General features: G+C 43.8%; 1 protein-coding gene across 3 annotated transcripts in view; it reads left to right on the top strand.

The window, feature by feature from the left end:
* Chrnb3 (cholinergic receptor nicotinic beta 3 subunit) overlaps positions 1 to 8882 on the top strand; it is a 42379-nt gene extending 33497 nt beyond the window's left edge. For 2 of the 3 annotated variants that reach the window (XM_039094179.2, XM_039094178.2), the window contains exon 6: positions 2491 to 8882. In XM_039094179.2, coding sequence (XP_038950107.1) covers positions 2491 to 2625 — 135 coding nt within the window. In that variant the 3' untranslated portion in view covers positions 2626 to 8882. The remainder of the gene's footprint in view (positions 1 to 2490) is intronic. The other variant, NM_133597.2, reaches the window with a different exon arrangement.
* The last annotated feature ends 2939 nt before the right edge of the window (positions 8883 to 11821 follow it).

Genomic DNA, 11821 nt, shown 5'->3' with positions numbered 1-11821 from the left:
CTTGTGAACAACCGCACTGCCAGCTATTCTCTGCAAACAAACCACATAGAACAAGCCTGGCAAATCAGAGGAATTTTAGCGTTAAACTTTTTTTTTTTAAAAAAAGATTTATTTATTTTATTTATATGAGTACACGGTCTCTGTCTTCAGACACACCAGAAGAGGGCATCAGATCTCATTGCTGATGGTTGTAAACCACCATGTGGTTGCTGGGATTTGAACTCAGGACCTTTGGAAGAGCAGCCAGTGCTCTTAACCACTGAGCCATCTCTCCAGCCCAGCGTTAAACTTTTTTTTTTTTTTTTTTCTGGAGCTGGGGACCGAACCCAGGGCCTTGTGGTTGCTAGGCAAGCGCTCTACCACTGAGCCAAATCCCCAACCCTCCAGCGTTAAACTTTTAAAGAAAAAGTTTCACAAAAGTACAGTGACTAAACACAAGCCGGTGCAGGCTCAGCACTGCTCATCATAACGCCTCAATTCCTTTTTCAAGAACTCAATTACACCTTTAAATAGGTTACCCTGGTCTGTGATAATTTCACTTCTTCACGTCATGATGTTTTTAAACCCGGTGTTTAGAAATGTGTTTAGTGACTAGAAAGAATCAAACTTTGAAAAGTAATATAAATTTAGTCGTAACAGATACGCCACTGAGGGAAAAGGATCCGGTTACATAGTGTACACATTGTAGAAAACAAGGAGAAGCTGGGCCAGTGCATCCTGGGATCCTGGCTACTCAGGAAGCTGGGAATGTCAGCAATTTGAGATCAACATGGTTCACAGATCGAGAGCTTGTCTCAAAACCGGAAATGCCTAAGATTTAGAGGCACCGCAGTTCTGAGGGCAAACCCATGCTATTTCATGCAACATGCTGCCTTGCCAGAAGTTTGTTTTTCTGGAGTTTACCTTGAAGAACAGAGACGAGGAATCCCTGACAGAGCAGCCTTTCTCTTCACACCGCCTGCAGACAGGGCTAAGTCATTTTACTGGAAAACTTCTTGGAAATTAGTCTAAGGGATTTCAGGCTTATGAAAGCGTTTCTGGAAGCACACTTTACATTTTACTGTGTCTTCCGCGGAGGTTAGGCCTGGTTTATCTTTCTCTTGTAACTGTTTATCATATTTTTCATAAAATTGCAGATTTTGATTGAAAAGAGACTAAAAAAATCAGCTCATACAGGGATAAATCAGCTATCAGGGAAGGAATTTGTTTTATTTCTTTACATCTTTTATAAATACCAATATAAACACTTAAGTGGGTTTTTTTTTAATATGACCAGGACACAAAACTTGGAAAACTCAAAGACATGAGGATCACAGCCATTAAGAACCCCGTTACCTGAGGGATTACTAATTGCTACAATAAAATGCTAATTTTAACAAATTACTCTATCTTGCTTATGTGAGTTATGCCACAGTTTTGTTTGTAGACTTGGAAACCTTAGAACAGCATGCCCCTCCCTCCTGTGAGTAGGCAGTCATCTCGTTCTGTTCTGTCCCATCTTTACTAAATCCTTATTTACAGGCACTGCAGTTGAAAATACTGATCAAAGTACCTGACTGTTTAGCAGTTCCCTATACAGTGTTTTGGTTTCCCCTGGCAAGCTATCATGAGGCTCAGGGGGATCTGCTACTCAGTAAGGCTGCGGGATTCCCAGGAAGATGGTACTGTGTGTCCCTAGATTACAGAAGGTACTCTCCTCCCTCCATCAGCATCCCACTCCTTCCCTGTCTTTCAAGATCTGGAGTGGTTCCCATTGAGTGTGTTTCCTTTCTTATGGTTATACATTGAAACTTTCTGTGAAACTGCTGTAAGCTTCAGACTCTGGTGCAGAAACCCGACTCTGTCCCTTGAAAAGTGAGCTTCCGTTCTTTTGCAGATTTCCCCAGCTCGTTACTTCCTGGACCTGCTGCTGCAGGCTGGTACCCATTCTCCTGCAGTGTTTCTGCCTAACTAAAGAATCCACAGACCCCTGTCATTCCTTCTCAGTGCTGTCTTCCGGATCTCTAGGAGCCACACCCACTTGAGGAGTAGGAGGGAAATCCTATGACACTTAATTACAAATGCTTTAAAGACATCAGTTTGTTGAGAGGCGGGCAATAATGCTGGACTGTAAAAAAATAAAAGTAAGAAAAAAAAAGACATCAGTTTGTGATTGGTTTTATAGGTGTACAAGGAAGCATTGTATAAAAATAGAATCAGGTTTTTTTTATTTGTGTTTGACCAGCATATCTCCAGATATCCAAATAATTCTGGAGTTTCTGTTTTACATCTTCACTGTTGAGAAATGTTCCTAAACATGCACCTTGCAAGCTATTTCTTGCGGTGCGATGGATAACCTCACCGGATAGACTCCAAGCTCCCGCCATCAGTGATGTGTAGATACATTTTGAAACTGAAGTGTCCTAAATCAAATATTGCTCTATTAGCAACCTTACTGAGTTCAGAAAGGCTGCTCAGCCTCTTGAATGAACGACTTTTTCTCTTTTGCAGGTAGTGCAAGACTGGAAATTTGTGGCTCAAGTTCTGGACCGCATCTTCCTGTGGCTCTTTCTGATAGCTTCTGTGTTGGGTTCCATTCTGATTTTTATTCCAGCCTTGAAGATGTGGATACATCGTTTCCACTAGGAGCCACTCTCTGGACCCATTTAGAAGACATACATAGAGACAATCCCACCTTAGGACTGACAGCGGCTGGCATGCTGACAGGAAGCAGAGCCATGCAATCGTAGTGGTGCCCTTGTCTTGTCCTGGGAGCTTTCTGTGATTGCAGGGCACTGAGAGAATGTGGGTTTGAGTTAGTGAGATGGTGGCTGCCATTAGAGGTGTAGTTGGGCAATTTGGAGACGTCTCCATGTTATATTGTTATGTGGGAGTTCCTGAACTACTCCCTCTGCTCATCCCTGAACGCACTGGGGCTATGTGGTATTTCTCTAGCAGTGTGCGTGAACGCATTTTGACAATAGTTTCAGGAATTACGCAGGTACAACTCTCCACACACAGGTCAAATTTGCCACTTGTCAACGAGTGTCCCACAAATAGGGTCATTGAAGATGACCTTGAATGGCTATGACAGTTCTCTAAGGCAGGTGTTACTGGAAGTTTGCTCACTGACCTGCGAACTTTTCGAATGCAGGTAGGAACTCGGGTGATTTCTAGCTTGCTGTAAGGTTCCATCAAAATAACTTACCCCAGAAAAACAGCCATTCGCTAGTAGAACTGTATTTATTCACACACATCTCTTTTTTTTCTCTTAGGGAATTAAAAGTGTTGAATATTCTTTGATTGTGGTTTTGGAAGGCCTCTTAGCCAGTGTTCTATTACTGTGAAGAGATACCATGACCATGGCAAAAAGATCAGAGGTTTAGTCCACTTTCATTACAGTGGGAAGCATGGTGCCGCTCGGCAGATACGGTGCTAGACATGTACATCTGGATCTGCAGGCAGCAGGAAGAGAGAGACTGGCCTGGGTTTTTGAAATCCCAAAGCACATCCCCAGTGACACACTTCATCCAGCAAAACTCCACCTCTAGGTCCTTCTCAAGTAGTGCCAAGCCCTGATGACTAAGTACTAGGATACAGGAACCTAGGGGGGCCATCCCTATTCGAGCCATTTCAGATAGAACTGGTTTTCACAGAGTCATCTGCCTTCGCCTTCCTCTCCCTGTGTCTCCCTCCTTTCCACATCTCACCTCATGCTCCTCCAGGACTGTCAGGGAGTGTCTATCAGATTGACTTTGCTGCTGCTGCTATTGAGTCTTTCCTGGGTTTTGTTAAAGGAGTTTGTTCCTTCACATTGGTGAAGCCCTGCACTCTGTTTTATTTCAGACATGGTTCTTCTAAGCAGTTTATCCCTGAGATTTTAAAAACCCTAGTCTAAGGTTTTATTTTTAGATTATTATCACTGCATACATACAGTAAGTAATTTTTTTCTTCCAAAACCGCTTAAGCTTTTATCATCTTCAGTCTTAGAAATGTCATACCGTGTCTAAGAGAATGACATCCATCCATCTTTATTTCTGTTATCTCTCCACCCTCCCCTTCCCCTCTCCTTTCTTTCCATCTCCTCTCTCTGCACTTGATGACTAATGTCTTCAAACTCTGCAGAGCTCTCCTATTTCTTTTACCATTTCTGTTCTCCATTTTCTCTCTTTGCCTCTTAAAGTTTCTGTTAAAACTTCTTGTCATTGCTGGGCCCATTCTCCATGTTTATTAACTAATTGGTTGACTCCTCTTCTTTCATACTTTTAAATTCTTTAATGATATTTTCTTAATTCTTTGACAATTATGAACAACATATTTTGATCCTATTTATCCCGAATGCGTCCCCTGTAACTTCTTCTAGACCTATTCCCTCACCCTATCCCCCAACATCTGGTCCTAATTAATTAATTAATTAATTATTAATAAATGTGCTGCATGCATACTTTGGTGTGGTCCCAGTCTTACGCCACATCTCTGTAGCTGGCTCCTTTCTGGCTGTACAAGGCTGTGTGATTAAGGGAGGGTGGGAGCCTTTGCTAATAGCACAGTGGGGGTCTCTACACTGAGACTGCGGGGATCATACTTCCTCCCCTGGCAACCATATCCTGCACCAACCTCTCACTGCCCATGGTGGATTCAACCCTTGGTCACACTTCCCTAGCTAATCTTTCTTGGACTCTTCAAATGGCATTTACCCAGCTGTGTGGGGGGAATGGTGTGAACCCTGGTTTGGAGTTCCCACCGAGGTGGGCCAGTTGAAGGAGAATCTCTGCCTCAGGCTCTCCTTGCACAGACTACACAGCTCCCTCACCTCACTGCTAACTGTATGCCCAGCTCTTGTCCGATCCAGCATGGAAGATGGATTTTTAGAGAAATGAATAAATACAGTGGAATAAGAGCTAGGTCATGTGGATTTCTGGTCCTAGCTTTGTGGCTAACCAATGTTGTGAGCGGTGGTCTTTAAACTAGCTGTCTCCTAGAGGACTTTTTAGCTTGTGGATCAGTAGAGTAAGGTAAGGATTGATGACATTTGAAGTTCTCCTCAGTCCCACACTCTATCTTTTGGAGGTTTGCTATGGGACTTCCTCAGTGTTTAACCACATGGTTCCTATCTGTAGCTTCATTCCTTGCAGGACATGGTGGAGAAGTGGGGGGCGGGGCGCGCTATAGTCTGCTCTGTGGCTACCTCAGGGTAGACTTTGCAGAAACAGATTGTGATAAAAATCAAGGCTTAATTATGACTTCCTGGGGATAAAAGGACAAGTAGTATTATTCCCCCTCCTTCAGGTTGGCTTTCCACATCACATTTGACATGTAATTATGCTAGGAAAAGTGCAGTATTAATGTTAGGAAAAGTGTTTGGATCTGAACTTAGCTTTACGTTTGGAAAATACCAGCACAATCCATTTCCCACAACAAATATTTTCTGACAGAATCAAATACAGAAAAGATTAAGCCTCAGTGTGTGCATCTGGCTTATGATTACTACCAGCTGAAGTGAAGATGACATTAATAAATCCAAATATAGAAAAAGGGTAAGGATTTACCTATTGCAGTGATCCTGGGAGAGTATTCCCAAGAATAATGTTGAAGCAAGGAAATCTTAAGGGCGGAGAGAGGGCAAGCATGTAAAGGCAGTGTCACCCAAACCTGAGGGTCTGAGTTTAATACCCATAACCTGCCTGGTGGAAGGAGAGAACTGACTTCCATTTAGGTATCCTTCAACACCACCTCCCTAAACGCCCTAGTATATGTGTATGCACACACAGAGTCAGTCTCTCTCTCTCTCTCTCTCTCTCTCTCTCTCTCTCTCTCACACACACACACACACACACACACACACACACGCACACACATGAATAAAAAAATAAAGGAAAGTATAGAAATTTTAACTTCATATGTATGGGGAGAAAAATCTGTGGGCAAAATTGTCTAGTTGATCCCAATCAGTGGGTGTTGGAAGATATGTACATTCTTGAGTTGACATCATCATTTGGCTCTCCGTTCTCACCTTCCACCTCCTGAGGCGGTCTTCACAGAACACCACCCTACAGACCTCCCTGTCTCTGGTGTTTCTCTTTGCCCTACATGGTTTCGAGCATGATTGTTCTGTTTTAGTGAGGGTTAGTTCTTTCCCTGTGTCTTTGACATCTCCATCACACCTCCAACATGTCTAATTGGGCTGAGTGTGTAGACAAGACCTATTTAATGTATTTTCATTAAACCAGAAACTAGAAGGTTTTTTTTAATTTAACAAGCAGTTGACTGAGACAGACCCAGATAAACCCAACCATTGGACTGAAGTCAGGGACCCCTGTGGTTGAATTAGGGAAAGCCTAGAAGAAGCTGAGGAGGAGGGTGGCCCCAAAGGAAGACCAACAGCCTCTAACCTGAACCCCTGAGATCTCTCAGACACTGAGTCACCAACCAGGCAGCATACACGAGCTGGTTTGAGGTCCCCCAACACATATACAGGAGCAGACTGCCTGGTCTGGTCTCAGTGGGAGAAGACACACCCAACCCTCAATAGACTTGAGGTCCCAGGGAGTAGGGGAGGCCTGGTGAGGGGTAGGGTGAACATCCTCTTGGATGAAGAGGAATGGAATAAGGAACTGTGAGAGGGTGGACTGGGAGGGGGACAATGACTGGAATGTAAAAAAAAATTAAAGAGTAAAAAAATTATATATATACATATATATAATATTCATATTTCTACCTTCCCTCCAAACCCTTTTTTATATTCCTCCTCACTCTTTCAAACTTATGACCTCTTTTTTCATTGTTATTGCATAAATATATGTCTTTTATATACATTTATATTCCTATATATAACCTGTTCACTCTATATAATACTACCTGCATGTATGATTTCAGACCTGAGCCTTTGGCGCTGCCTGACCTATTGGTCTACTCTTCTCTTGGGAAGAATACCTCTCCTATCCCCAGCTTTCCTCAGCTACCTATGGTTTTTGTGTGTGGTTGAGGCTCATCCCTCCCACGCCCCATCCAGTCAGACATGCTCCACTTGTTGAGCATGAGTTGGTGAGACTATGGATGCGGCTTCTGATGCTCTAGAAGACACAGTCTCACAGCAAACCCCCCAATTCCCCAACACTCTGGCATCTACAACCCTCCCTCCCTCGTTGGCGAAGACCGTGAGTTTTCAGCTTGAGAATGTTTTGTAGATGTGTCCATCAGGACTGGGCCTCACAACTGCATCTTGATCAGCTGTGGTTTTCTGTCGTCGCCTGTTGTAAAGAGAAGACTCCTTGATGAAGGGTGAGGCCTACGCTTCTCTGTGGGTGGAAGGACAGATGTTTGCAGATTGTTTTAGAGATGACGATGGCTTGGAAAATTAGTCTTAGGATTCTCCTCCAGTAACCATGACTTCACTAGCACTGTTGTTAGTTAGGTTTTCAGCACTAGGCATTGTTTTCTCTTGTTGAGTGGGTCTTAAGTCCAACTAGAGAGTTGTTGGTTACCAACAAAGTATGCATGCCACTACTGCACCGTTAGGGTCATCATGTCTTGCTCATCATTGATGTGGTTCAAAGGTGTCCTAGCTGGGGAGGACTTTTGGTTGCCTCCCTCTTTGGAAACTCCCATGCGCACTTCTGGATACTAGAAGTGTTTTGTTGGGCTATCCATGTGGCTTCCTCTTGTGTGGCCTGTCCCAACATTTCTAGCTCTGGGCATCACTTTCAATGTGCACCTTGAAATAATTCTTACATGAGAACATTTTGAGAGTGATATGGTCATGTTTAACAAGGCAATTCATCGAGATTATTCTGCCTCAGACGTACTTGGCTTTGCAGTTAACTGTGTTAGAACAGGACCTGGAGCAGGGTCATATTTGCTATGCCTTGGAAATCCTTTTCAGTCTCTTCCTTGGCAATGGTTTTCATGGGAGGACTAACTCTGCTATCACCGAGAATGTCTCACCTTTTCATTTCTGAGTCTTCTTACTTCAGATGTCATCTGACTTGTTCCTTTGTCCCTTGAATTTCCCGTAGTCTAGTGTGACAACAGCGATCCTGACTGCTTTCTTATCATTGGCTGGAACACATCACAGCAGGTAATGGGAAGTCTGGTTTGCAGCCTACAAGCACTCATACTCTCTGGCTGCCATGTCATTATTGTTATGATTAATCAGTGAATTCAGATGGTGACAGTTTGATGCCATCACCATGTCTAGTAGTAAGCTGGGTAGCACAGCCTGTGGCCAACGTACACAGCCAACATATAATATCTACGGTCTTGGACCCTGTAAGGATGGTATCTAATTAGACACATGGAGCACTGAAATTTCCAAAGAACCATGTTGAGAACAGTGCTTTGATTGTCTCAAAGTTTGCCGTAGTCAGGGTTTCTGTTCCTGCACAAACATCAGGACCAAGAAGCAAGCTGGGGAGGAAAGGGTTTATTCAGCTTACACTTCCACATTGCTGTTCATCACCAAAGGAAGTCAGGACTGGAACTCAAGCAGGTCAGGAAGCAGGAGCTGATGCAGAGGCCACGGAGGGATGTTACTTACTGGCTTGCTTCCCCTGGCTTGCTCAGCCTGCTTTCTTGTAGAACCCAAGACCACCAGACCAGGGAGGGCACCACCCACAATGGGTCCTCTCACCCTTGATCACTCGTTGAGAAAATGCCTTACAGCTGGATCTCATGGAGGCATTTCCACAACTGAGGCTCCTTTCTCTGTGATAACTCCAGCTTGTGTCAAGGTGACACACAAAACCAGCCAGTACAAAGTTCTATCTCTGAAGTAAGTGGTATTGTGCATTAGAATGAGTTCACTTAATGATGATGACGCTTATTTCTCTGTAACCTGACAAGTATTTCCTTCTTCACCATACGTTCTGTTCAGTATACCAATAAAATAACAGTGAAAACAAAAATGGAATTCTATCTTTGGCTCATGGCTATGGTCTTCGAACAATGTTCAGAGATCAGCTAATGTGGATCCTCAAGGCTCTGCAGGAAATCAGTTCAGTCCACTGCACTGGAGCACATGAAGATGGCCTCTGCCCTGGGCAGCAAGGGGGAGTCAGACAAACCTGAAGATTATTGTATCTGAAGGTATCCAGAACAATGTGCCACAGTATGATGATCACCTTATGTAACCTAGAAACGGCCCCTGAAGTCTTTTATCGTCATTCGAATATGAAAAGAACCTCTAGGTTATGCATCTGAACACCTGGTTTCCAGCTGATTTGGCCTAGCTAGAAGAAATGGTTTTCTAAGGGTGGGGCTTGAGGTTTCTTATTCAGCCACATTTCCTGGATCATGGTCTCTCTGCTTCCTGATCATGGAGGCAATGTGGCTCACTGCCCCAGGCTCCTGCTGCTATGCCTTCCCCCGCCATGATGGGCTACAGCCAGTTTAAAGCAAAACAAATCTTTCCTTCATTAATTCATATGCTTGTCTAACATACTACTGTGGTAGTCAAGGAAGTAACTAATACAGGTTGTAGTCAGCCAAACCTGACACTGTTGCCTTGGTTAAGAGGCGCTTGCTGATAGGAACTTGGTGTGGTGGTTCCTTGAGAGGTCTGGCCAGCAACGGACCAATGCAGATGTGGATGCTTGGCGCCAACCATCAGAGTGAGCTCAGGAAACCTGCTGGGGAGCTGACAGAAGGACTGGAGGAGGCGAGGGGGACTGCAATCTCATTGGAAGAACAACATAGGCTGGCCACCCAGTTCTCTCAGAGTCTAGACCACCAACCAAGGAGTGTACCTGGAGGGATCCATGGCTCCAGATACATATGTAGCAGAGGATGGCCTTGCCTGACAGCAAAGGGAGGGGGAGTCCCTTCATCCCAGGGAGGTTTGATGCCCCAGCGTAGGGGGATACTGGAGTAGTGGGGCAGGAGAGGGTGGGTGGGGGAGCACCCTCATACAGGCAAAGGGGAGGGTGGATGTGGGATGGGGGTTGGTGGAGGGGTAATGGGAAGGGGGATACTATTTGAGATTGAAATGAATGGAATGATTAATTTAAAGAAATTATAAAAAAGAAAAATGAAAAAAAAAGAGACAATAATACTCTTCAACTTTAAAATCACCTTCAGAGGGGTTGGAGAGGTGGCTCAGAGGTTAAGGGCACTGGCTGCTCTTCCAGAGGATCCAGGTTCAATTCCCAGTACCCACATGGCAGCTACAACTATCTGTAGATCCAGTTCCAGGGGATCTAACACATCCTCTCCAGACATAAAGGTATGCAAAACACCAATGTACTTAAAAATAAAAATAAATAAATACATAATAAAATCACCTTTGGGGTCACAAAGCCTTAGGTAAGGCTCTCCTACTTTACCCCAATAGGACTAATGCTCCTGCTGAAAGGCACTGTGTAAGGGTCTGTTCATCCCTCCAACACTAGGGTCTCAAATAAAGACCCTCAAGAGTCTTGGTTTGTCATAAGAATCATATGGTCCTTGTGACAGGGAAAGTTCTGCATCAGCTTGTTTCAGAGAGTACAGGAGCTTAGTGTCTTTGGTTCCCAGGTCTTCAGGGATAATGTCATCCCCACTCATTGGGACAGGTATAGTGGCCTTTTAGGTATTTCTTTCTTTTTTTTTTAACTCCCAATTTCCCCATCTCTCTTTTTTTTTTTTAACTTTTTTTTTTTTTTTCGGAGCTGGGGACCGAACCCAGGGCCTTGCGCTTACTAGGCAAGTGCTCTACCACTGAGCCAAATTCCCAACCCCTCCCCATCTCTTTATTCTTTTTTTTCCCTGTTTCGTTTTTCTTTTTCTTTTTAATTTTTATTGGATATTTTATGTATTTACATTTCAAATGTTATCCCTCCCATCTCCCAACTCCCACCTCACTGCCCTGGCATTTCCCTACATTGGGGAAATGAGCCTTCCCAGGGCCAAGGGCCTCTCCTCCTGTGGATGCTGGACAATGCCATCCTCTGCTACATATTCTAAAGATTTATATTTATTGTTTTTATTTAAGTATGGGTATGTGGTGTGCACGCATGTGTGTGTGTGTGTGTGTGTGTGTGTGTGTGTGTGTGTGTGTGTGAGAGAGAGAGAGAGAGAGAGAGAGAGAGAGAGAGAGAGAGAGAGAGAGGTGTTTTCTCTGGGGAAGGCTGATCGGATGATTAACTTGCTCAGAATGGTATAACAGAAATTGACTATCTAGGGAGGTGATTCAGCGGTTAAAGCATTATTATATACATGAGGAAGAAGACTGGAGTTTGAATGCCTGGAACACAGGTAAATGTCAGCTGCCCATGGCAACTTGCCTGTGACTCCAGCTTTAGAAGGCAGATACAGGTCACCCTCGGAACAAGCTGGGAATAGACTAGCCAGCCATGTCAGCAAACTTTGGTTTGACTGAGAGGCCTGCCTCAACGAACAAGATGGATAGTGACCAAGGAATATTCTAAAAATTAAAAGCCTGAAATATTTCACAATTCATTTTCACGATCCTTTATAGGTTTTTCAGTCCATACTTTCTCCCATTATTCTGAATAAATGTTGTGACTTCCTTCCCGCCCGCAAACATGGTGTACTTCCTTTTAAAGGGGTATTGCTAGCTTGCTTGATACAGAATCTTTTGATAATTGCTAGGTCATTCCTATGAAGCTGAGTCGGAAAGTACGAAGTGTGATCAAGTATTAGAGCACACTCAAGCACGAGACTTTCAACTGAGGTTCCTTTGGCCCCTGCTTAAGGTCAATCTTAACTTTCTTTCTTACAGTGCAATTCATAAAATCTGTTTACACAGCATATAAGGAACTTCTATAGCCCAACAACATAAATGTCCTAATTAAAAAAAACCCCAATAACCCCACAGGCCACATGGTAGGCCATCAGGTTCTACAAG

This window comes from Rattus norvegicus, chromosome 16 (genome assembly GCF_036323735.1).
Source record: "Rattus norvegicus strain BN/NHsdMcwi chromosome 16, GRCr8, whole genome shotgun sequence".
NCBI classification, from domain to species: Eukaryota; Metazoa; Chordata; class Mammalia; order Rodentia; family Muridae; genus Rattus; species Rattus norvegicus.
This window is presented reverse-complemented; position numbering and strand designations above follow the sequence as displayed.